The 27,656-nt window shown below is 36.8% G+C and overlaps 1 protein-coding gene across 1 annotated transcript; it reads right to left on the reverse strand.

Annotated features, from left to right (window-relative positions):
• Window positions 1-474: 474 nt before the first annotated feature.
• LOC139971028 (polyribonucleotide nucleotidyltransferase 1, mitochondrial-like) lies at window positions 475-24,356 on the reverse strand. Its single transcript, XM_071977177.1, has 25 exons — window positions 23,711-24,356; window positions 22,440-22,500; window positions 21,546-21,620; window positions 20,873-20,978; window positions 19,946-19,995; window positions 18,811-18,874; window positions 17,871-18,032; window positions 16,561-16,747; window positions 15,270-15,321; window positions 14,339-14,396; window positions 13,426-13,522; window positions 12,505-12,607; window positions 11,757-11,827; window positions 11,245-11,281; window positions 10,881-10,947; window positions 10,366-10,455; window positions 9,505-9,558; window positions 8,561-8,670; window positions 7,359-7,430; window positions 6,848-6,992; window positions 5,222-5,305; window positions 4,492-4,598; window positions 3,699-3,754; window positions 3,030-3,108; window positions 475-1,593 (listed from the first exon to the last, which is right to left on the reverse strand). Exons 1-25 carry the CDS (start codon window positions 23,878-23,880, stop codon window positions 1,426-1,428), a joined length of 2,325 nt encoding a protein of 774 aa, XP_071833278.1. The 5' UTR covers window positions 23,881-24,356; the 3' UTR covers window positions 475-1,425.
• Window positions 24,357-27,656: the final 3,300 nt, after the last annotated feature.

The following is a 27,656-nucleotide window of genomic DNA, read 5'->3' on the forward strand; positions in this document are numbered from 1 at the left end:
ACCTAGTTGTGGCCCACAAATTGATTTGGGATGGAAAATTCTTCAAAGCGGGACCGAAGGTACTCATGCCCTGATAAAGTTTTGAATGACGAGGTGGGGTAGGAAGGTGCTAGGAAAGAGGAGGGGTGTCTAAGTTAATATCCTAACAGAAGAAGCAGGCAGTTTATCGTTGTTCTTAAGCAACCTCAACCCTGAATTTTCTACCCAAAGTAGGCTTTGGAGTGTGGGTGTGGGGGCATGGGGGGTGTTAACCTGCGATCAGTGCTAGGAAGGTGTGGTAGATCTACGCTTAGCAATGACGCAAACTTTTGGAAATTAACAATTTTCAACTTAATCCCTGATTTTAAGACATTAATGCAATTACTTCACATGGTAGCTACAGGAGTTGTGAGAAGCCTGCAAGAGGAACAAAAATGAGGCTATTTCTGAAGTCAATGCATGGAAGATTAAAAAACAACATCTTTCATTCAGTAAAACAGTTCTTTGATGTTATTTATTGTTTAATATCTTGCATATAAATACAAACAAATATGACACATCATTTTGAAAGTTTGCATATTCCAACATTCTAAGTTTCTTTCAAGTATCATCACAACTTCACTCCACATAGATCAAATGGAAAAACAATATTTATGTAAAATTTGACAAAGGAAAAGGAAGAGTATTAAACCCAAGATGCACCATCTGAGGAGATAAACTTCTAGGCACATGGGGACCCTTACCCAGTCGAAGGTCAAGCTTTTTACACTTGCTCATTATTGATTAGATTACTCTCTCAGAAGCATAAGTTACAAGGGTGTAGAGAGGGGGGGGGGTGGGAGAGGGCATGGCATGGCATTATTACATTTGCACTTGCCATTGTTTCATTCCAAATTTGAGTTAAAATGTGAATCGGAAACCACCCGACCTGTAATAACTGCTGATTATTATTATGAATATTATTCATGTAAATTCAGTCCCTGTCTTATTCTCCACATATGACATTAAAACATAGACAAGTATCCCTTCATGCAGTAGCTAATGTGATTGCTTACTGGTCTTATAACAATATTCCGTTGTTACCTATCTGGTATACCTGGGTATGTGTCTACTTGCTTTATCAGCGTCATTTACCATATAGGGGGAAGGGTTTGGGTTGAGGGGGGTGAATGATTGTGTATAAACACAAACTGTTTCCCATTTTGAGAAAAAACAAAAATTCATTGGTATTAAACTATTCCATCCTTATCATGCAGCACCCATCTTCCAGAGGCTGCCCCTGATTTCTCCCCAGTGACTAATTTTTCAGCAGTCTCTCAGATCCAAAAAGTTGTTCTCATCATGTAGAGAAATATGAAGCTGAGAGTAATCACACTCTCTTCTCCTTCGACCTCCTTCAACCTGCTTCTACCTTCGATCTCAAAATGTTCAACTTTAACTCTCCTGTCAACTGTTATCTCTCTCTTGTCCCGTCAAATTTCTTATGACTGTGGCAGCGGGTGCCATCAACGCCTTCCTCGACAGCCTCATCTTACCGCTGACCGGATCTCTACCGAAGAACTTGACGGTGATCTGCTGGCCGACTTCCAGATTGAGGGCACTGGGATGGCTTATCTGGAAAAGGAATTCCGTAAAGAGATCATTTCCATTGCATGATTTAAAAACTCTGCAAAAATGGAGGAAAATTTCAAACCGTCGATGAAGAGATCAAGAACAAGGATGTGTAAAATTCAGCTAGTAGTGTCTCGATACCGAGATAATACAACCCTAATTAACATCTACAAAGACAGTCCTTTTCAAACTGAGCAACAAGAGTTTTCAGTCCTCCTCCTCCTCTTCCTCTCCTTCTTCTTCTTCTTCTTCTTTTTTTTTGTCTTTTGGAAAGTTACTTTATATATCGGATAAATCTATAAATCTATGAGATTATCTCAGACTGATGAGCCTTTCAATTTTTATCATAAAAAATTTACCCGAAACAATGTCAAAACAAAACCAGTAGCTATAACAGTTCTTCTCTCCATCCCTTGTCTACTAATCCCCTTACATCTATCTCTTTGTGTGCACCATGCTCATTAACCTGTCTGTATTCTGTGCATGTTTTTGTCCCTTCTGTAACTGTTACTTGTCATTCAGCCGTTGAAGAAGATCCTGCTAGGATCGAAACGTCAGTCCAACCTACTTTTACACAGCTATAACACTTGGTTGATCTTGCACACTCCAACTGAGTTTGGCATTGGGTTGTCTTTATTAGCTTAGTACCAAGTGTATAACATATGTCAACAAGACTATTTATATCCTCTCTGCTCCTCCCATCCCCCCCCCCTCTGCTCATCCCCCCAAAAAAAAACAACACTGATAAAGGAAACACCAGGCAATTCATGAAGTATGGAAAGAAACCTTCCATACTGCCACTTCCCTTCTACTGCCTTATTTTCATTTGTTCTCTTTACTCACTTCAGTGATTTTATACTTTACATTCTTCCCTTATTAGTCCATCTTTCTTTCATTTCCCCTCCAACTGATCCCTTTTCTATTGTCTTTTCTCTCCTACTGATCCGTGTTACATTGTCTTTCCCTCCTCCTACTCATCCATTTTCTTCTGTCAAGATTGCCTCAACCCTGCATCAGTCGATAATACTCATTTTTACTTCAACTAACCCATTTCATATTTTCATTTCTCTTTATTTATCCTTTCACTTTCTCTGAATCCTCAGCTGTGTACACAGATCCTATGGTGCTACTTAGAGTAATTCCCCCATTCTCCCCCACTCCCACCCCCCCCCACCCTGCCAAACCTTCCCTTCCAATAACAACAATAAAAAACGATAAACCTGGGGGTAGAAAAACCAGACAATTTACACGTACAACAAGAAAACTAACATTGCCAATTGCTCCCTTACTCCCTCATTTTCTATTATGTTTTTCCCTCAAGTCAAACAAACTTGACATTAAGCATTTCCCTCTACTAGTCAGAACCTTCAACTGTGTAGACACAATTCTTGATGGCGAATCAAAAAGTGAGGGAACTACAGAGTTTATATTCTGCTCACCTTTCTTTGATCCAGCTGTGAGTTATGTAACAAGGCTGGTTGCATTGTGGGATACAAAGTCACCATCACACCAAATTCTCTAAAGAAAAGGAAATAAAACAAAAAAGCAACATATGATACATTATTGGTTCTTACATATCAGTTGTGAACCGGGGAGGGGCAGAGGGGTGGAGCAGGGGATTGGACAAGGAGAGGGCAGAAGAGTGTCATAACTCTCAAGGCAGAGGTAGACTTGGATCCCTACTACTGTAGCTGCAACAAATTGAGAGGATAACAAAATATTCAAAACATGGAAAATTATTAGTTGTTACACATTTAGAAAGGGGTGTGAATGGGTAGGGAAGGAGGGGGGGTGGGCTGTGGGATCTGATCAGGGAGTAATTTTTATTTTCCAAACCTTGAAGACCTTTATTGGGATTTCATAACACTTTAATATTTATAGATACACCTACATTCTACTTGTAGACCTTAAACACAAATTCTAAATTTTCCAATAATGTGCTTATCTTTTTCAAATATTTCTAAACAAAGGACTGTACAGCGACAACCGTATTACAGAGTTTACTATACTGTAACCACATATTCTTAAAGTAACTATAAAAATCTCTTTGGACTATTATACATAGAGAAAACAAATTGATAGAACAAAAGTAATCAAAAAAAAAGTACCTGACTTCAACTATAGTGGCTGTGTAAATAGCACCAAAATCCAGCTCTGGCTCCCTCTAAGTGAAGAACAACAAATTAAACGGTGAGTTTAGAGCCTGAAGGTCTCAGAAATAATGATGGTTTCTCAAAACTCTTGTTATTATTCAATCTACAACTGGAGATATCGCAGAGGTCATACTGCCCTGAGAAAATCTCCTTCAATTGGTTTTGGTACATTCTTGATGCTATTCAGCAGAATTATCCCATAAAAATGCAGATTCGGGGAATAAATTTAGAGTTCAAATTTTGTGTAGCAGCTTGCAAGGCTTCAAAGTTTGTCTTTTCTTGATGACGTAGTTTGGCTCCCATGTATAATCCTGCTATACATCTTTGCACTCATGTAGCAATATTTATATTAATATTAATATATATATATATGTATATATATATATATATATAAATATATATATATATATTATATATATATATATATATATATATATATATATATATATATATATATATATATATATATATATATATATATAAGCTCAAATAAGCTCAGAATTAAGCCACCTTTTTCAAATGTTTCTTTTATTCCCAAGCAAAAATACTTTGGTTGGCGATTAAAATTCTTTCAAACTGATTAACCATCATATGAATTAGCAGTGTTTGTTTTTATTTGAGTGGGGGTGGGGGGGGGGGGGGGAAACAGATGACCTACAAGGACATGACTGAAATTTTCTTGGGGTAAATGTTCCTAATTCGGGTTCTAAAGCTCATTTTAATTTGGGATTTAATTAAGAAACCTTACGTCCTCTTTAAGCAGCTCATCTATCTTCTCTTTGGCTTCATCCATCGCAGTCGGAGTCGGTGCAAACAGTGAGAAATGAGTCGCATCAATCGGTGATATAGTGACTCCTGAAAATTAACACAAAAATAAAACATAAATACCTTGCAGAATCAACTTTTACATTATGACACCTGTTGGAACACATGAGATTGCTTGAAACAAATTTCCAAACTTTACAAACACTCAAAGTTTACCTAGAAATAATTTCTTTTCCTTGCGTAGGATTGAGTCTTAAAATTGTTATTAGTATTTCTTTCTCTTTCTTTTATGCACATCAGTTCATGGTGAGGCTAAGGAATGTTGTTAACGAGTTAAATGTCAGAATTAACAGCCTACTTTGAAAACTGACTCATGCTATTGCACAACTGTATCATTTGCGTGGCCCATTTCTATCACAGAAAATTTTTAAACAACATGGAGAACTTGACGAACTTTCGAGAGAACAAAAATGACTCTGGGTGTGAATGTCACTTTTTTTACTAGTTCATGTCATTGAGTTGAAGGAACATTTAAACACTTGGTTATTCAAAAATGTAAAAATATCTTGCTTTTTACAAGTGTGGTGATTTTATCTCAATGAGCAATTCTACCTCATAGCGACAAGAAATATAGTTAGGGTGTATCCTTCCCTTTAAAAAGGTTCAACTAGACATAACACATTAAGTTACCCCAAGTAGGGTAATACCCTTACCAGTTTCTAATCTCAACTTTTTGATGTTGTATCCGCCCATGCCAACAAATTTGGAACGTTTGGCCATGGGCACTTCAAGTTTCTCTGCAAAAATAAACATAAAGGTCAGATTGTAATGGAAGCTAAGTGACTTTGTATAGTACAAATGTATGTTAAACCAACTGTTCATTTGTAAATGTTTCAAGGTAAATTTTGTCCAAACCAAAATTCAGATGTCTTGAACAATCCAACGACCGTCCAACATCAGCCCTGTTGTAGGCCCTATAAGTGATGAAATTATAACTGAATTCTATCAAGTACCTGCAGGATCAAAATTATATGATTTTAACAGAGAAATTGAATTTTCAATGAAGAAAGTTGATGAGAAGCAAACAAAGGTGAACAGAAACTCAAAATGAAAATAAAAAGCATTGGAGAAAAAAATTTAGCATCATGTCGAAAGTAAACTCTGAACAAGCCGACACACGGAATGTTCAGGAGAGGTTCTCGAGATTTAATACCACTTGTATTTGTTGGATACCCTTTCTCACAATATCAGAAAGATTTGACAACATTGTAAAATTTGTCATGGGAAAGGTAGCTGATACAATACAGTTTGTCATGCACCCTGCCAACAAACAGGAAAACATGTGAAATCTGTCATGGGAAAGGTAGCTGTTACAATACATTGGTCATGCACCCCGCCAAGAAACAGGAAAACTTGTGAAATCTGTCATGGAAAAGGTAGCTGATACAATGTAGTGTTAGCATGAAAGATGGATGCTTTCAGTTTAGGTCATGTATAGTGCACACCTCCCACCGCACCGCTAGGTGTGCTTCTGGGGTGAGGGGGCCAGCAACCCCCACCCGTCAGTAGTTCCTAAGCTGCTGTGAACCACTGATTGGCCCATGTTGATTTATTTTATAGTGCCTCACAGCCTATATTAGCTCTTGACTTATGTCAATCTTCATGGGATATTGTTCACTCTAGCTTTTATAAAAAAAAAATTTAAAAAAATTCTCAAGATCATGTGACCACTTTCTCGTTGTCGGTCACGTACCATGCCTAGAAAATGAGACTTGTGGAATCAGTCATGGAGAAAGGTAGGATAAACCAATATTACAAAAATTCAGTGAGCTTATGCAGCAATGGAATAGACCCCAAAGAAACCATGTTGCATTCTGGGCAATAAAAAATACAACTATTCAACCCCATCTACAAATTTGGGAACAGTACCTGTAGTCCTAAGAAAAATTGACTTTCAGAAGAATCAAACTACATAACTAAGAAACTAAATTTACTATGTTTCTCTACGCTTCAATGCAACAGGCCACCACCTTCAAAACCACCAGGACTACATTTTCACATTAAAATAACAGTATCTCATAACAAAAGGAGTGCCATTTGCTGCCAACTACTGCAAATGATGGCGTCTAAATTTAATCTCATATTTGAAAGTTGTTTTTCCGGCACATTTTTATTGTTTCTTTCTACTCCTTTTACAACATATCAAGCTTCAATTCTCCACGTCCTTTTATTTTTTTGAGTTCTTTCGATTCATACAACAACAAAAAAGGTCCAACAACAACAAGAAACCATGTGTAGGATATTAAAGAGAGAAGTATTTTTGGGCATGATCAACTCACCAACAACTGGCCCATTTTCTTTCCTTTTCTCTCTGGATTTGTCTATTACACTGGCCATTATATTCAAGATTTCATTTTTACCATTGTGGGCCTGCTGCACCGCTTCAGCGATTATCTTCATGGGGACCGGTAATTTTAAATCTGTCTATAGAAGGATAAAACCAATTTAAAGCAAACGATTGGTTAACTGTCATTATATTTCGATCTGCAATGCAATTCACATACACACACACAGAAAAATTCTTTACTTATTGTCATAATTTGGATACAATTGACTCTCTACTTTATGAATAACTTGTTGTTTTATTTACAAAGTCACTGAATTCTGACATAGCAATTAATGAGTTGCCTAACAGCCTAAAAAATTATGGACATAGGGTAAAAAGAATGTTTGAAAGTTTTAATCTAATTTTATTCCTTTGTGAAAATTAACATGTAGATGCTGAAATGATGGTTCTTTCGTTTTAATTCATAATTGAAAGAATGAAAGGAACACAATATTCTTGAATACCTGTAAGGCAGTGATTCCCTTCTTGGTTCCTGCCAGCTTAAAATCCATATCACCGAGATAATCCTCTATGCCCTTAAGAGTGATGGAGAAAAGAGAGGCAGACATCAATATTAAGGAATATTACATCATAAATGGGATTGTTTTATTTTTATCTAGTTGCGTGAATCCTGATATTGACAACACAGCTTCTTAGCCACATCGGTTTATTGACAATAACACACATACACTCTAGCTGAATTCCAATATGTAGATGAAGCTAGGCCTATAGGAACAGCTGATATGGTTAACCTTAACCCTAAACCTAAACTGCATAACAAGTATTGTACTCCTAGGTTAACTGTTGTGCTTGTCTTGAAAATGGCAAACCACTATTGACAAATGGAATATTTGTGTTCACACCAGTACAGCAATACAAACAACACATTTTGTATTCTCATATTGGCTTCCCACATTGTATCATTGAAAACAAAAACCAATTTATGCATTAAACTCATCTGACAAGAAACCTTTCTCATCAGTTAATGACAATAAAAACCATCTGATTAAATTAATAGATGTAGATAAAACTGGGCTTATGTACATCTACAAGTTGTGTTGTCCTAGGTAAAGGATTGTTTGCTTGTCACAAAAATGACAAAGCTTTCTTGACATACCTTTTTTGACAGATTGAAACATCTGTTTTGACACTAATACTACAATCTAACAACTCATTTCAAGCCAAAATATTGGCTAATACCCAGTTAACATTACAAAACAAAACCAATTTCTTCATTAAAAAGATTTGACATGGAACCATTCTAATCAGTAATCAACAATATAAACACACTCTGGTTCAATGCCTATACATGAAGCTAAAGCTGGGCCAAAGAGCATCTACTATAAAACAAGTCTTAGTTGAAGTCCTAGATTAGATGTTGATGCTTGTCTTGAAACTGACTGATCTACTACACAAATAAAACATCTAATTTGACGCTACTACAACAAGCTAACAACACATTTTGTACTAACTTATTGGCTTCCAACTATTTTAATTGCAAAACAAAGGCCAACTTTATAATTAAAAGCTAGACCTTTCTTACCAACAGATCTGTCAGCAGTTTGTAATCCTTGATGGCGTATGGATCCTCTTCATACGTCTTTAATTGCAAAACAAAAGCCAATTTCTTAATTAAAAGCTAGATTTGACTGAAAAACTTTCTTACCAACAGATCTGTCAGCAGTTTGTAATCCTTGATGGCGTATGAATCCTCTTCATCGGTCTTGGTTACCAGGCCGATGGCGACCCCAGCCACTGGGGCTACCAAGGGCACACCTATCAGAATTGGAGCAAAAGAGGAGCAATGAAGCCATAACAAGACTTTCAAATAACTGAATTTAATTTACCAACTATACCAAGCAATTGTTGTTTGTGTAATGACTGTGTGAAACTTTATGGTCCTACAGAGTGATAGAGCGGCATGGGTTGCGGCTACCGAAATTCTATTAGTTACCCTGAAAGAAATACCTTGCTTAGTCTATTACTATGACAACAACAGAATACCAAAATTTGAAGAAGAAATAATTTAATCAAAGGTAAGAAACTTACAGAAATAATTATTCCTAAAACAAAAGACATACTCCAAACATGTTCTAACATTTAATGTACTCTCATGTTAGCACATCTAGCAGTTTTTGTGGTCACTAAAGCTGCATAATTTAGGATCTAGTCTTTTATACATGAGTAGTATAAATTTCCAAGTTTCTTCATTCTATGAGTTGTGACAACCCTAGCAGACTTGCTGTTCCTTTGACTCCCATCTATGAAATCTTCCAAACCTTCCTTGGAGTCCTAATTTACGCACTGATTTTTGAAGTTGTTCCTTGGGTGACAAAGTTTGGTAGCCCAATCCACCAACCGTACAGCAGCAACAACTTGCAACGTCTCCACTGAACTTCTTTTTGAAATTTTCACTTTGTTGGGCAAACAATACATTATTGAAATACAGAATGTATTCCTCTATGTTAATAAGACTGTTGTGCACCCTTTTGACATCATGCTGGAAGCCAAGTCAAAACTATACTTTAAAACCTACAAAATACATCCATCAGAAACATAAGTTTACAGATTAAAATAACCATACATATCTTTTGTAGTTTCGTATAGTACCTGCATCCATCAAAGCTAGGCTACCTCCACATGCTGAGGCCAATGAAGATGAACCTGTAGCGGGGAAAAAAAATTACAAAACCCACAAAACAGTTAACAGCTGACATATTTCTGGAGTTTGTCTTGAAATATTCTAAAGATCTTTACTTAAGTAGCAGATTAGGTTTGCAGGATAACAGCTGCATCTGTTCACATAGTTACACTTATTAGCACCATCTTCCTGTTATGTAAATGTCATAGCCAGGGCTTACGGCTTCCAGGACCGGCAGATACTTTCTACGGAGATTAACCCCTACATCACAGGCTATTCCATGGAACCAGTGGCCATTAAACTATCAACAGGTGTGTCAACTTACATATCCCAATCTCTGATTTATTGATTTGTAATGTACAGTCCTAACACACCAACAAAGTATCATTTACTTTTACTGTTTCTTGCACATATTTACTTGTGCATTAAAAAAATGAAGTGTCCAGAGTGGGTTGATCAACTGGGTGTGTTCAATGAGATTTCCTGGCATTTCTAGTATCTCTGAGATATAAGGGAGGATGTTTGACATGCCAAATAGCCCATGGTACCCCCTTATTTTCTTCTTAGTCAGAGAAGTTGTTTTACAACTTCTCGGAAAGACTGTTACCTTTTTCAACATCGACATAGCTAGAGTACTTAGGTCTAAACTCGTTCAGAGTACGATGTAGACGAGCAATAGCCAGCCTACTTTCGCATATAAGAATGGGGGCAGAATCCTGCATAACTTTTGCACTACTAGTTTAATATATTGACTAATTTCTCTTGTTTACTGCATATCAGTAATAGTAAAGACGTCGACAAACGCATCTGCCTCAGCGTCATCATCTCACCGTTTGATTCCAGCACTTCACTGGTTAACCTAATCGTAAATGGGAAGTCATGAGGAACCACAGGAAACAGGGCTTTCTCGGCCAGAGCACCTGACAAAATAAAATAGTAAAACTTGTAAGTCAAAATTAAATAGTTGAGAAATTTAATATTTGAAAAACATTAAACTCAATAAAAAAAAATGTATAAAAAAAATATAACATAGATAGGAAGGTTTATTTAATCATAGCAAAATAACAAACAATCAATGAAATTTACTGTTTGGCTTTTTATCATGACATTTTAAAAGCATTTTTAGTAGTTCAAATTTCTTATCATTTTTGGGGCGTAGATTTACCCAACTGTCTTTACATACTTTCTGAAAAACATCTTATTCCTTCTATGAAAGTATTCCTTGATAAAAGTTTAAATTTCCTGGTAAAAAATTGTACCTTTTCTATTGTGAGTTATAACTGCTCTCAGGACAAGGGAAAAGCCTTTAATACTTCTGATAGATTTGATATTATAAGTTTCTCACCATGCCCTAGCTCTCTCCTGTTACCACCAGACATTCTGCCAGTTTCGTTAGTCGCGTATGGAGGGAACTGACAGAAAAAAATAGACAAGAGTTATGAATGAAGTGCTTCTATCTTTCTCATTAACTTTGACGAGATGAGAAATGACTGTATCAGTGACTATAATGAGAGGTTGCCTAGACAAGGAGAGACAATGTTTGTGCCAAATAACCGGCCCTGGTGGAGAAAGAGGCTAGGGGGGGGGGGTTAGCAAGAGATGAAATGGGTAGAGGACAAACGCACATATCAATAAAAAATAGAATATTGTTGGAAACAGCAGTTTAGAGAGGTGTATCTATTAAATAGGAATACTCAGAGACTACTTACCTCGTAATGAAGCATGAAGTTCTTTTCTCGCACACCTCTGAAGGGTAATCAGAGAAAAGATCTGGGTGCCAAACTTAGCAATAGCAGGGAAAAATTGTCTGGAGATATCAGTATGATGATTAGAAGAATTCAATGGGTTAATATTCAGTCAGTTTTTGTTACGTAAAGCAATTTTTTCTGACCTCTCAATAGAGAAAACTTACAAAACCATTGGCAGGGTCACATTTATCATTGGCCTCAATACTGAATGTCAGCGTAATATGTTAATTAGTGAAGGTAGGTTTTTGAAGGCATCAGAGAATAGATTTCGAAATACTGCTAGTTTTTTTTAAGGTATCTATAAACTTCTTCAACTTTGCCAGGGAAAAAAATTAACCTAGCCAACATGAGTTTTGCAGTTTCTATTTAGGAGTATAGTAGGCAGCAGTTCGTTGACCATAATCATCATCAAAAGAACTATTTCTGCTTTAGGATAGTGGTGGTATGGTTTAAGTAATTCAAAACTAATGTACCCCATAAGTTCAGCCACTGGATTTCCCTTGAATGCTGCATCAATAGAATCAAAAGTTACTGTACAGAGGCACTGTAGCAAAGGGGAGAAGAGGAGAGCAAAGAAAAGACAAGAAAATACGAAATTAACCAATCAGATAATCAAGGAAGCAATCAATTTATCAATCAATCAATAGAAGATTGATAAAACTGTCCAAACATTCATCGATCACGGATCCTAAGGGTTAACGTCTCGTGCAGATTAAATCCCAGTAGTCTGATATTTGAAACTTCAAACTTGCGTTAATATAATTTCTATCAAACATTGAAAAGCTCCATGGGTTTAATTCATTTCTTTAATTATTCATTTTAATTCAAATTTCATTTTTGTTGTGATAAGATTGGTAACCTACATGCTTGTCCCTTTGCTATCTACACATTTCCCCTTGCTATCTTTTTTTACACATCTTGTCAAGTATGTCATCTCCAAGATAGGGAGGAAAACAGCTACGAAAATTAAATCTCATCATGTATTATTTCATATCAGAAGCAGAAAATTGTAGCAGATGTCTGTAATGGTACTTTTTTAAGATGTATTTCCTCAAAGGTGAGATACTGCAAAAAGAAAGTGGTTTTCCCAAAAAGTGAAAGATGGCATTTTAAGAGGAAACTACTTGGACACTTAAATAGTAAAAGAAGACGTGTTTCCACCAGTTTTTGGCAATGTTCGAGATACCACCATCAAATTTCCACGACAAGGTTTCTACTGACCTGTGTCTGGCCTCTCTGAAACAGTGCAGAGCCATGTAACGGTTGAAAGAGATCTACCTCACAGCTGACATCTCTCAAATCTGTTAACCCTCTGCCATCACATCTGTTTCAAGAAAAAAAAAACATTAATGTAAAAAATGAAGTTTGACGTCTTTAAGCATTTACCCCCATCATTGCATTGTTACAGACTTGCTGGGTATGGGTGTCACATAGGTGTGACAGTTTAAAAATTAGGAAACAAAGTGTTTTTCAAAGAAAAAAAAGGCACTTAAAAGGAATATTCTTTTTTGTAGGCTTTAATTTTCTTTCCATAGCTTTGTTGTTTATTTGTCCTTGAAATGCAATAGCTAATGTACACTGAATTTCGAGGGTTCGTAAAAAAAGGTTTATCAACTATTTCCTTATGTTTATTTCATCTGTTGATTATAAAGCAAAGGTCATTTCCCAACTCATCTGCCCTCATGTTGTCATGTTAGCAAAACAATTGCCCACAAAAACATTTGAAAAAATTCACATCATTGTTATTAAACATCTCGTCAAGGTTTTGCACCAACTTTTTGTCTCTTTTGGTGAAAGAGCCAACGGGGATATTTCTTAACCATATATGGTGTACTAGAATAAGTTAAAACTAGTTCACATTGACAGGACCGTAAAATATGCGGCTATAAACTTGATAAAAATTATTTTATTCTCTTGATCATTTCTGTTTTACTTTTCCTTACACTGCAACGCAAATTAACAAAAACTCAGACATTTGTTTCCTTTTAAATAACGTGGGAATACAAGGCAAATTCCTTGAAACCAAAATCGCATTATTCGAACAAATTTCACAAACAATGACAGTTGGAAATGGCTGCAATTTTATCATTCATCATCTCCTCCTCCCCGCAAAAAAGAAATTATCAGAAAATTGAGGGTTACCTTTGATCTTCTTCAAGGATGATATTTCTGAACACATCCTTGGCAACTGTATTAAAAGCTTCATGGACTAGAAAAGGCTCTTCTGTAGGAAACTTCTCTGTGGAAATGAAAAACAACAACATAAATGTGAATATCTAAATATCCAAAATGTGAATATCATAAAAAAATGAATACGAAAAAAAGTACAGGATATGAAAATAGCAATAACTGAATAAGAAGCAATATTAAGATTCTAGTATTAAACTACAAAATAATCACAGTTCTTGCTTCTTGATTACTTAGGACAAGGATCCACAAAGGAATTGAATCTGGCCAGAAAAAAAGGGGAAAAAATGCTTTCCCACAGGTTTGGGCTAATCAAGTATGCGGGTACTACCCTAAGCTTGAGCAGCCTACCAGCCTATCCTGCATATTGTCTAGGAATCTAAACACGCCTTTTGGTTTGACTCCTGGCAATTTGCTCTGACCAATGTTCACCTCCGGCCTCGTAGAAAATTTAAAACCTCTCTGAGGTGATCAACATTCTTGACATGGTTGATATTTTGAAAGAGGGCTGTTTTAGTCCACTGATTCAGTCAACTTTTACCATTAAGATTCATCCTTAGCATTAATGACATACTCTACTGGTGGCAGAATTCATACTTCAGACAAAATGTTGAAATTTGCTGCTTTTTTGGGTGCACATTTATAATAAAATTGTCAGTAATTTCCACAGAGAGACAAATTGCTGTCACCATTAGAGATACTCTGAATCAATCACGCTACTACTAGTATGTGGTTATGTATGTACCCCACCCCCTCCCTCCCTCATAGTAATTTCATACTGATTCACCCCCTCCCCCGGGCATAATTGTGCATTGTTTTAGCATATGTCACATCTTGAAACTTCAAAGATTCCTAGAGTACAACTTACGCAAAACTTCATTTAGAGATTCTTCTCTAACTCTGCTAGCCGCCTCGTCTCTTGAAATCTACATAAATTTAAGGTCAAGTTGGATAAAACAAAACATTGACAAAAAATATTTGATAAGAGTCAAGCATGGTATCTCACCTTTAAAACACCACAAGAAAAAACAAAATATTCAAACACATTTAAAGTTTCCTTCTAGTTTCTATTGGGGTGGGGGGAGGGGGGAATTTACATGGATTCACTCCATAGCTACTGTACAAATGACGCGCAGTTATCATAGATGCATAAACAGCATACAGTTTACATAGGTTTACATAGGTGCCAAAGATATATCTTTCATTCACACATTTCAAACGGGGCAAAAAAAAAGCCAGCGTAACAGAATTTCCCTCAATTTTGTGTGTTAATTTTATTTATATGTTTTTCATTTTTCGACTGTGATGTAAAGTAACCAGACCATGGTGCTAACAAAGATTAACAGCATAAAGAGAAAATGTTGCTCTTTATTCGTTAGTTTGATGCATTAAAATAGTTTCACTAAAGATCTTTACTACTTTAAGAAAGTCTCTTCTTTTTCAAAGCCACCATAAAAAATTGTTCAATTGTACCTAAAACAGCTGCATAACAGATGTACAGAGGCCTACAGTAGCTTTACCTTATTTGCAGAATTGGAAGAGGAATTAGTCTTATTCTCTTCCACTGGTCTATAAACTGTAAATACTGTTGTTGATAATTCTTCTTTTTGGGCGGGGGGGGGGGGATGGTGGTGTGAGTAGCAGAGGGGTGAAGGTGAAAGAAAATTTCATGCTGTGTGCACAAACATTTTTTACTTGTTACTAGTGTGAATCCCATGGGTACTGGAATATATGTAATGTTTTTTGTAAGGACCAGCAACCAATTGCTTTATCATGCATATTGAGGTATTCATATTTACCTTGTCATGAGTTGTGTCTGTGTAAACCTCTCGATAATGGTCTTCTGTGAGCCTGTTGAAAGAATATTTCAATACAATACGCTGTGTCAGTCAATGAGATAACATTTCCCCAGGGTGCGTGACTACCTCATACAACCAACTTACATGTCAAGCAATGGGCTACTAACTTGATCATACACTGGACAACTATGTCAAGCAGAAGGCTTATGCCTCATACAATGAGCTACCATGTCATGCAGTTGGCAAATGCGCCATACATTGGGCTACCATGTCATGCAGTGGGCCAATGCCCCATACAATGGGCTACCTTGTCATGCAGTGGGCTCATGCCTCATCCAGTGGGCTACCATGCCATACAGTGGGCTAATGCCTAATACAATGGGCTACCATGTCATGCGATGAGCTAATGCCTCATCCAGTGGGCTACCATGTTATGAAGTGGTATAATGCCTCATCCAGTGGGTGGGCTACCATGTCATGAAATGGGCTAATGCCTCATACAGTGGGTGGGCTACCATGTCATGCAGTGAGCTAATGCCTCATACAATGGGCTACCATGTCATGCAGTGAGCTAATGCATCATCTAGTGGGCTACCATGTCATAAAGTGGGCTAATGCCTCATACAGTGGGCTACCATGTCATGAAGTGGGCTGATGCCACATACAGTGGGCTTCAATGTCATGCAGTGGGCTAATGCATCATACAGTGGGCTACCATGTCATACAGTGAGCTAATGCCTCATACAGTGGGCAACTATGTCATGAAGTGGGCTAATGCTTCATACAATGGGCTACCATGTCATGCAGTGGGCTAATGCCCATGCAGTGGACAACCATGTCATGAAGTGGTCCGATGCCTCATCCAGTGGGTGGGTGGCCATGTCATGCAGTGGGCTAATGCCTCATGTAGTGGGCTATCATGTCATGAAGTGGTCTGATGCCTGATCCAGTGGGTGGGTGGCCATGTCATGCAGTGGGCTAATGCCTCATACAGTGGGCTACCATGTCATGGAATGGGCTAATGCCTCATACCTTACATCATAGGACTTTATTATTGAAATAGTTGGGTAACACCTACCCTTGGGGTGTGGGGGTTGGGCAAGAGCCATGTCAGGCACTAGGACAATAATTTGAACCAAGGTCCCTTCTTAATTTCAGTTTGGTACATATTACTAATTAGCACATTATTATTCCTTATCCCATATTTCCCTGGCCTAAAAAATTGACCCCAGGCACCAGGGCTGTAGCGTGTAGCCCACTGACTCCCCTCTCTCCAGGGTTCTGTACCTACCGCCTGACCTCATCGATAACCTCTTGACTGGGGACAAACAACCTCTCTGGTTCCCTCTTTTCCTTTCCAAACTTTTTAGCTAACTTCTCCAGCTGTTGAATGATGGCTTGCATCTCTTTCAGCCCGAACCTGATTGCCTTAAGAAAGTCACTCTGCAAGATATTATCGGCAGAGGCTTCGATCATCACTACAAATAAACGAAGGGAAATAAATCTTCCATCAACATTCTCCCGACAAATCTGTGACGAGGATTTTATATAGCTGAAGAATTGACGGTTCCTGATGCTTTGATTAACACAAATTAAAATTCCAGACTTTCTTACAGTTTTAATTAGGCTATCTATAGTAGGCCTAAATATTGTGACTCTTGCAAAAATTGTGTCAAGACATGATGCCTTGAACACTCCAGATATAAATCTTGTTTTTGCTAAAACTAGAAACTTTCTATCATGAGTCATGAAAAGATATCAATAAGCGTGCAAACAAAGATTCTTTGTAACTTTCCCGAACTAAAGTTAGCTGTATATACTGTACATATATATTTATGGACTCTTCATTTCTGCTACTATCTTTTTAGTTGTTTAATTTACACACCTACATGTATGTGACTTTTCCTTGCCCCAGCTACAGCCCTGTTAGGTGTTACTTTCGCATAGCTACAGTTCTCTCACTTGCACCAACTTGCACCAACCACTACTATAGTAGGTGTTATGTGACTTTTCCTTGCACCAGCTACAACCATGTTAGGTGTTATTTTTACATACCTATATGACTCTAAATTGCACCAGACACTGCCATGTTAGGTGTTACTTAAATGCATCTTTTCCTTGCACCAGCTACGACCATGTTAGGTGTTATTTTTACATACCTATATGACTCTAAATTGCACCGGACACTGCCATTTTAGGTGTTACTTGAATGCAATTTTTCCTTGCATTGTGACTACTACCATGTTAGGTGTTATTTCTACATAACTATACGATTCTTCATTGCACCAGCCACTACCATGTTAGGTGTCAATACTACATACCTATGTGCCTTTTCCTTGCACCGGTTACTACCATGTAAGGTGTTACTTCTACATACCTATACGACTCTTCATTGCACCAGCCACTACCGTGTTAGGTGTTAACTCTACATACCTATACGACTCTTCATTGCACCAGCCACTACCGTGTTAGGTGTTAATACTACATACCTATGTGACTTTTCCTTGCACCAGCTACGACCATGTTAGGTGTTAATTTTACATACCTATAAGACTCTACATTACACCAGCCACTACCGTGATAGGTGTTAATTCTACATACCTATGTGACTTTTCCTTGCACCAGTTACTACCATGTTGAGTCTGCTGTTCTTCATCTCATATCTGGTAGGGTTGATGACCAACTCGTCCTCAACTAAACCGACTCTCACGGCACCCACTGGACCATGCCAAGGAATGTCAGATAGCATCAGAGCAGCAGAGGCTATAGGGAATGGGGGGGGGGAGGAGGAGTCAGAAAGATGAGTATAATTAAATGTAGTCTGTATGTCTCTCTTTAAAGAAAAAATGCTATAAATCCAGGTTGTATTTCTTTAAGCTTATAATTTTGGGGACTTGTCTCTACAATCATCTGCAAGCTCACCAATTCTAAGTTTACATTGCATTACTGCATACTTGCATTACTGCATTACTTGGTTCGATCACAAAACTAAACAAGGAAACATAGCGACTTTTAAGACCTCAAAGACATCAATGTGATACAAGGAACATGGTTTGGTTAATTAGTTAATAGAAACTATAAAAAACAATGGATTTACATTAAAGCCTGCTCTGTGGATCATCATCAATTTAGCGCTATAAGAGCATTCCATATTTGAAAGGTGAATCTTTTGAAACCACAATAATTGTAGGAACATAACTAACATTCAAACCATTGTTTTTTCTCTTTTTACATGGACTGTAATATATTAAGACTAGAAAACTGCCTAAAGTCACAATTTTAAAACTATGTCACATCAGAGGGCTATGAAGTACCTTGACAGAATCACGTTCTATTGAAGACAAACAGACTCAATTCCTACATTGCTGATGTACTTAGACAAGCATACTTTGCATATAAACTCAGGGCACAAGTGGCTGGTGAAGTTGACTGCACTTGTGTATGGAATAATACGATGAAAACCTGATAGTGAATCCGGTTTTATTAGTGCATTATGGTTTTATAATTTCATTGGTGAAATCCATCCCTGGGTGGCACTTACCTGCGTTTACGCAGAGAATGTCGGGATCATTGATCCCGTCTACAGCGAGTAAATTGCACATCACCTGAAAAAAGGAATGCACAGAACCAATCAACTATGAAACATATATCAAAATATATCAGATATCAAAAAAACAATTCTCCAAAGGCAGCCATGTTGTATAAAATATATGACAAGGTATAAATCGAGTCACTTAAACCACCGAAGTGAATGAAGAAACGTTGGTGAAGTTATAACCCAATAGAGATATCAAATACAGTGATTCAAACTCATGACCCAACCAGGGAATAATTTAGTGATTCTAAGTTTGTGCAGCTTTTTTTAATAATTAAAAACTATGGTTACTGTGTAAGTAACTTTGCTATTCATCTTTAGACTTGCATAGCAATTTGCCCATATTGCATAGCAGTTTGCCCATTTTGATTAGCAATTTGCCCATTTTGTTTAGCAATTTGCCCATTTTGTTTAGCAATTTGCCCATTTTGCATAGCAATCTGCCCATTTTATAGAGCAATTTGCCTATTTTATAGAGCAATTTGCCCATTTTACATAGCAATTTGTGATGCAATACCGGATAAAAAATATTCCCTGGATCAGATTCTTGTCAGAAGAATATGGTAAAGACTTGATTTGACCTTAGAATGAAGAGACTCGTGTACAGCTCTGATATGCATACATCTTTCTTTTTCTCCTTTTTTTATACAATGTTGCTCATTTTCAAGGAAAACTAATTTGAGTATTATTTCAAATGATCATGAAAACTTGTTGTATTGGACGATATGAAGTACTTCATTATGTTAACATGAAACATATAGGGCAAAACGAGTGACCTAGGTAGTTAGGATGTGTACAGTAGACCTTTGATAATAAAAGCAGTGAAACACAATCAGTTGCATTATCCAGTAGATACTGTACCAGTCATAAAATTACTTTTGCTCTCTTGGTTTATACTTTGTCTAACAACTTGACACTGTCATTTAATACTACAAATGTACTTTCCTTCAATTAACAAATACAGTTCACAAAGCAATTTTACAGGTTTTAAGTTTCATTTATACTTAATGCTTGAAACATCTTTTGTTTCTTATTGGAATATGAATGAAAAAGCGAGTGGGAAAAGAAATCCAGTAGGTACCTGAGTTTCGTAAAAATAACCTTTCGGAAATAACGGCCGTATCGACCTATCTGAAAAAGAAAGAGAAAAAAAACACAATATGGAAAAGTAGATCAGTCTGAAAACTTTCAAAAGGTTCAAGAAAAATAGAACAGGGTACTGGCCGATCACCTAGGGGCAAAGAATTCCATCTCGGGTGTGGGAGGGGTGATGAGGATGGGGGGGGCCTATATAGGTCCTGTACTACATTCACATCACATGTATTTTGATATCAAATGTAAGCAGATGTATATGCACTTCTCTTTTCTATGTCCTATGATGGTGTATGCACGCTGTGGTTAAAAATAGTTTGTAACATTAGAACTAAGTGTATTACAAATGATAAGACCATCAACACACAATTACATTATATAACAAATTGCAAATAGGGGAAATGGTGAAATCTTTTATTCAGCAATGTTTAGTATCTATAGTCTTGTTCAAGACCGTGGCATTCTGCTGTTACTTTGCCCTGTTACAATTAATATGAGTGCACCCTCACTTCCTCTTTCAAAAATCTGTCAAAACCAGCATCTTGTACATTTCTGCAGAGCGTTGTTAACTTTTCTCTTGTTTTTAGGCTAATTCCCCTGACAGGCAGATTTGTAGAAGGGCGCCCTCAGTGGTGTTATAATTTGACGATATTTATATATAGAACGAAGGTCTTGACCAAGACTACCTTTAGTACAGCAACTACCCCATTTTCACCACCCCACTCATCCACAATAAAGCCCCATACAAGCCACCCTCCCCTATACCCTTCTCTATAAATTTCCCACAAGCTAAAAATCTCCTTGAACAGAATTTGAAGGTTCCTTCTATTCCATTGTATAAATTACTAAAAGATATTTGCAATTATACAGTTCCCTCACATGGCTACAAAATGACTGGCATAAAATATTCACTAACCAATCATTCTACTTGTAAGAATTTCAACATCGCTCTGTCCAACCTCTCGCCTGAGGTGATTGGTCGGAATTCTACCTGCAGCGGCGGCCTTCTGTCTGTAGTCCACCTGAAATATTCATATAGATTCTCCAATGACTAATGGAATAACGTCTCAGACAACAACATAATCATCTTGTTTACATAACATGAAAACTCCCAAAAATTAAATGTGACCATTTTTAGTTTGTGCCTAAGATCGTTTGCCTGCCATGACACTGATGTATCACTTCTACAGTACCAACATCGTTGTGGTATTGTAATATGGAACGATAACAAAAAATATCCGGTTAAGGCTCTGTGTTTATGATATTTTTACAAACATAACAAAATATACCTCACAGCAATTTAAGAAATTTACTTCTACGGTACCATCATTGTTGATGTATTGTCATATGGAATGATCAAAAAAAAATATCTTGATAAGGTTTCATCTTGATGACATTAAATTACAAACATAACAAAATATACCTTACTGCAATGTAAGAAATTTACTTACAGTATCATCACTGTTGTGGTATTGTCATATGGAACAATAAATATATCCTGTTCAGGCTCCATCTTTATAATAGTTTTACAAACATAACATATTATACCTAACAGCAATTTAAGAAATTTATTTGCAAAGTTCACTTACGGTTAAAGGTATAAAATTAGACGACGTGGCCTTCCTTCTGCTGACTGCTGTCACCAAGACAGACGTGTTACCAATCTGTAAATATGAAGAAGTGATATTGCATTGTGACTATTAAGCAATAACTACCATATCATCAGGCAGCTGAGGACCCCTGCCACTTCACCCCGGGCCCCTCCCCCTCATCACCCACTCCTGAAAAATGGTTGAAATTTACTCTCTTAATCATGAAAACAACTATTGACAATACAAATTTCAAGAAAAACATAAGTGTACGACAATCCCTGAAACATTTGCAAATTCTTCCAGCAAAATAGTCAAATTAGCAACACCATTGTGTATGAACCTGTACAGTAAGTGTGACAACAACATCCTCTTCTTGCTACAGGGGAGAAACTCCTGTCTTCATACCCCAGCACCAAAAAGTCTCACCTTTAAATATTGTTCAACTGCTAATGATCTTAATTGCTATCCCCTCCCCCCCCCCCCCCAAACCCTCCCCATCTCCCTGTGCCTCACTCAGTTGCAAACTCCTGCAGCAGGTTGACCACTAAGTTGAGCACTTTAAACAGATATTAATACCTGCCATTGACTATCACGAATTGGAAATTCGATTGAAATGAACATATGGAGTGCAGCTGTGTCTGTTTGAACACAGTGTGGATATATGCCTTACAGTATATGCCCTATAGGCCTGCAATGAGGAGTCAAGTTACCATCACTTTGTAGCCTTTGGAGCATTCCAGAGATTAAATTTGAGTTTAAAGCTGATTATGTATTTTGAAAAGTGCAATACCTTTAGAAACATTTCTTGCATTCTTTTCTTTGCTTTTCTCTTTCCTTAAATTATGACAACTGAGATGCAACTTCTCCCTAGAATCATCCTTAAACACATACCTGTGAAACAGCACAGCCGTCAGCGAATCTTGCCATTTTCCCGGATGATACTGTCATGACTCTGCTCAAGAAAATGAAATGGAATTGAATACATAACTTTATTGTAGAGAAAAACTATGAACTGTATATTGTAATCTGACTAAGTTTTAACAAGGATTTTTTCTTCTTTATTCCACTTGCTTTGAAAATACAGTTTAGGATGTCTGTAGTGTACAGTTTATGGTATCCATTGCTTTGAAATTTATTCACTTTCTTATGTCTTAGGAAATTGAGATACTGTACTACGGTATATTCTGTAGAAAAAAACTTGCAGAAGATTGTCTATGATGAAGACAGAACTTATCCTGACTGTGGAAGATATTATTGACTAGACACATACTGTATGCAGTATCAGGATTCTATAAATTACCCAGGGGTGATTTAAACAATTTTCTCCATACAGAAAATGAAAAACCAATGTTGATGAGATACAAGTTGAATACCGATCAATGAAATCATTTAAATTAAGCCAACATTTCTGGGAAAATCAACTTTTCTGGGGAAATCAGCATCTCAGTTTTTCTACCAGCAGCCTATACAACATCCCTCGAATTAAGGGCTACTGTACAGCCAGGATCACGTACAAGTTTCCACATACTGTACTGTGTATGCAATGTATACATGCAAGACTATATAGACATGTCTATTGCCTCTTGAATATTACTTGTGCTCTATTCATTTTCTGCAGATTAAAATGACCATGAAATCTGTACGTTGGAGAGATGGTGAAATTTGGAGGGCATCTCACTGTTTGGTATAGCTATGTTTCAACAATAATGATCAAATTTCTGTAACACATACATGTATCCTCTTCCACAATTGAACCTATTTTGTCCAAACTTAAAATTATTAAGTCTATGTTCTTTGTACAAATCTGGAAATAGCTCCCAGGACACTTGTAGCAATCTGTGATAGTATATGAAATCTAAAGATAATTCCAAGGATAATGTATGTCTGGTCAACCCAATTTAGACTGCCAATATGCACATGTTTGCCTTTTGAAACTTACAACACCATCCCCAGATATAATCTCAATTCTCAAACACACTTTGAAGCTATAGATTAGTTTGGCATTCACAGCACACTGGAGACATTGTCCAATCTCTACCATAGACATGATAGGAAGCAATACATACAGGCCGGTATGTGGCTATGAAGTCAGCACTTAAATCCCATGTTTTATTTTGGCCTAGTTTACATAATCAATCATTATAATAATATTGGCTACAAACCTGTCCCCAACTTCAATATCCACGCTTGATGCAGCATCAGAGATATTTCCCCATGGTGATGTCTTCTTCCCTCTTCCAAGCAGCAGTTGGTACGATCCAAAATTAATTTTATAACAAGTTATGCTCCTCTGACCCCATAACCACTTAGAACAAATGCTTAGTTTTTCCATCTCAAAGTCATTGATTACCAAATTGCTTCAAATGGTGAGTTGTAGCCTAACATGTATGTTCAAATTCAGGTCTGTGAAGCTTGATCATTACGTTTCACATCACTTTGGTTATCGTCTGCACCTAGCTACAGTATGCCTAGGTTTTCGCCTAAGTTGCAACTAGTACTAGTAGTTGTGTACTAGTAGTAGTACTAGCCTAACTCACACTACCGTAGGCTGTTAACTGTAGTGTTACTGTTAGGCTAAGGTCAACAATCAACTATTAAAGCTTTAACGCACGCTAACATTTCTTAAAATGCGAAACACGTTTAAGGAAATACAGAGTACAAGCAAACGTTATAAGGCTCGACGACTATCTATATAAATCTTGTTCGCGGACATTGGCCAAACAGCCACAATTACACATGATTCGTTTGCTACAGGATTCCATGTTTCCACCGTATGGGCGCCGCCATCTTGTCCTCGTTCAAAGATTTAGAAACAAAACAATAAAGCATTAATATTTTTACCTTTTCAAGTTGGTGGTTCTTACTAGTCCTAAATTTCATTAAAATGATTAATGTTGAGATATTCTGTACCCATTTTGCGTAAGTGAAGAACTGTTTTCTCATTTTACCAGTGTGCTTAGTTGATCAGGGGGCATATAGTAAAACATGTAAGTTGCCTGCCTATAATCAAGTCTATAATCAAACTTTCAGGGTCGTGGGCCTTTATCCCTGGGGTAATAAAACGACCCTGGGTATATGACATTAATAATTCGTCACAATTTGAATTTCATTCAAATATTAAAATGTTCACAAATTAAAATTGAGTGCACCGATGAAATGTGGGGCTGCGTAGGACGTATCTTCCAGACTCCTAAAATTTCACGTGATGTGCACTTTTGTTGTACAGGTGTATGAGTGTACTTCCAAAATATCCCATACTGTTTGCTCTCCCAACTCCCCCCCCCCCCCTTTTCCCCTTTACGGTGGCATACTCCTATTAGAGTCTATATATCCATCCGCCCGATTGTTCTCCTGTTTCAGGAAAAGTGCCAAAAAGCATCAGGAGAACATCTTTATTGACCTGTTATCAATCATGATCTAGTTTTTTTTTTTGTGGCTTGCATGTTGAAGAACATGAATGGAAGTACATTTGGTGAACAAATTGGGTCAATTGAGGCAATTTTAGACCCCTATTAAGTTGGCTTCCCAGGAGCAGCGTACGAAAATTGTTTACTACTGAGTGAAGAGGTTCGTTTACAAGTGGCGAAAACTTCTTCCGGCTCTGGTAGCAAACAATCTGCGCAGTCATGGTACTGAAAATTGATTGTGCCATGAAAGGCCAACTCGTCAGCTATCCGGTGATGGGTACTAGCGTTTAGCTAGTGAGAACTTCTATCTAGACTTAGAGACCGCATTACTTTTGTGATTTAGTGTGTAAGTCAATGGGGCTTTTAATGGGCGTATGCTACCTTACATTGGAAGTTCTGCGGTGCCGTCACTGGAGAAGGGTAGAAGAGCCTGACGAAAGGAGACTTGCGGGTTGAACTTAAATGAATTTAGTAGAGAAAGTCAAAAGAAGAAAAATTCGTCCGTAAACCTAATCTCATCTTCAAATAACACAATAAATCGATTAACAAAACATGTTTGTACTTGAACGTCTTTTCGACCTGCATGGCCTCCCTTAATTATTGTCTTAAAGGTCATCAGTCATATAAAAAATAACTCTTTTGATAGCGAAATATTCTTTATTGTATACAATGGAATTATGGGCTTATTGTTTAACTCAACACCAGTGTTGCCTCAAATTAACACTTTTGAAAGACTAAATATCCTTGTGTTTTTTTCTCGATGTTAGTGAACAAAGTTGTCTTATATCGATAAAAATACAAATCTAGGTGAAAAGTGATGTTGCAAAAATATCCACGGCTAATTTATTGCCATAACATAGGTTCATCATTAAACAAGATATTATATATATATATCTGTCATACCACTTGCTATATATATATATATATATATATATATATATATATATATATATATATATAAAGATGATATCTGACTGTTTCTCTCAGTTTGAAGAAATTTAGACTCCGCCGTAGACGTTTAGAAGTCAGATATCAATTGACGTATAATTGTCTTCTTTGCAATCTTGAACAATTTAGTAAAACTTCATGTCCTGCCTCAAATCAACACTTTTGTAAGGCAAAGCCTCGTAGTTTAATTCAATTTCGATGTTAGTTTTGTCATTTCTAGCCATAAAACATAGGATCACCTTTAAGACGAACTACTTTTTTAAGAAAGAATGAGATCTATAACTGTTTCTCTCAGTCTGAAGGTGTTTAGACTCCCGTAGCTAGCTAAGAAGACAGAAATCAACGTCTGCAAGCTTTATTTGTAATCCGAAACAATTTTGCGAAACTGAATATTTTGCCTCAAATAAACACTTTTGTATTTATTTTCGACGTTAATTAACAAAAATGTCAAATTTCGATGAAATAAAAATACAAATCTATATATGTGGAAAGTGATGTTGTAAATACATCCATGGAACATGTATTGTCATAACATAAGGAGTGTTGTGTTAGTTCAGTGGTTAACGTCGGTGCCTCCCAATCATAATTAAGGTCCCCTGTTTAAATCACTCCAAGATAAATGTATGTCGTCCAGTAACAGAGTTGTTGACAATTCATAATCATGGACGTTAAATATGAATCTAAGAGACTGACTTCGGTCAGCTTGCGGCTTTGATAAGCCAATGAGGCTTCTTCACGAGTTCCTGTTTGCGGGGGGATCTGGAGTACACGTACAACATAAGTTCCGCCTTCAGAGAAGCTTATTTCGTGAAACATCACCTTTGCCTCGAATCAACACTTTTGTAAAGCTATAGCCTTGAGGATTTATTTCATAGTCGATGTAAACTGACAAACTGACAAAAATACAAATCTAAAAAGTAGGGGGATGTTGTAACTACGTGCAATGATAATATATTGCTATAACATGAGGGTTCCGCCTTAAACGAAGCTGTTGTTATTAGAAATATAAGATCTGACTGTTTCTCTCAGTTTGAAGAAATTAAGACTCCATCGTAGCCATTTAGAAGTCAGAGATTAACGTCTAATTTTCTTATTTGTAATCTAGAACAATTTAGTAAAACTTCAGGTGTTGCCTCAAATTATTGTGTGGCTATATTCACGTGGTTTCATTTATTTCCGATGATAGTTAACAAAATTGTCAAATTTCGATAAAAATACAAATCTAGGTTTAAAGTGATGTTGTAAATTTGTACATGGGTCATTTATTGCCGTATAACATAGGATCGTCGTTAAAACAAGGTATTTTTCTTATTAAGATGAGATGTAACTGTGTCTCTCGGTTTGAAGGAGTTTAGACTCTATCGTGGTCGTTTAGAAGTCAGAGATCAACTTCTGGAAGCCTTATTGGTAATCCGAAAAAAAAAATCGCGAAACTGAATATTTAGCCTCAAATCAACACTGCTTTTGTAAGGATATATAGCCTTGTGGATTTATTTATTTTTCGATGTAAATTAACCAAATTTTCAAACTTTCTTATCAAAAAACAAATCTATAAGTTAGATTGATGTTGTAAATGCATCCATGGATAATTTATTGTCATAACATAGGTTCCGCCTTAAAAGAAGCTATAATTTATTAGAAAGATGAGATCAGACTGCATGTTTCCCTCAGTTTGAAGGATTTTAGACTCCACCGTAACCGTTCACACTTATAAAGGCTATAGCCTGGTAGTTTGATTCACTTTCGGTGTACG

This window comes from Apostichopus japonicus, chromosome 8 (assembly GCF_037975245.1).
Source record: "Apostichopus japonicus isolate 1M-3 chromosome 8, ASM3797524v1, whole genome shotgun sequence".
In the NCBI taxonomy this organism is placed as follows: domain Eukaryota; kingdom Metazoa; phylum Echinodermata; class Holothuroidea; order Aspidochirotida; family Stichopodidae; genus Apostichopus; species Apostichopus japonicus.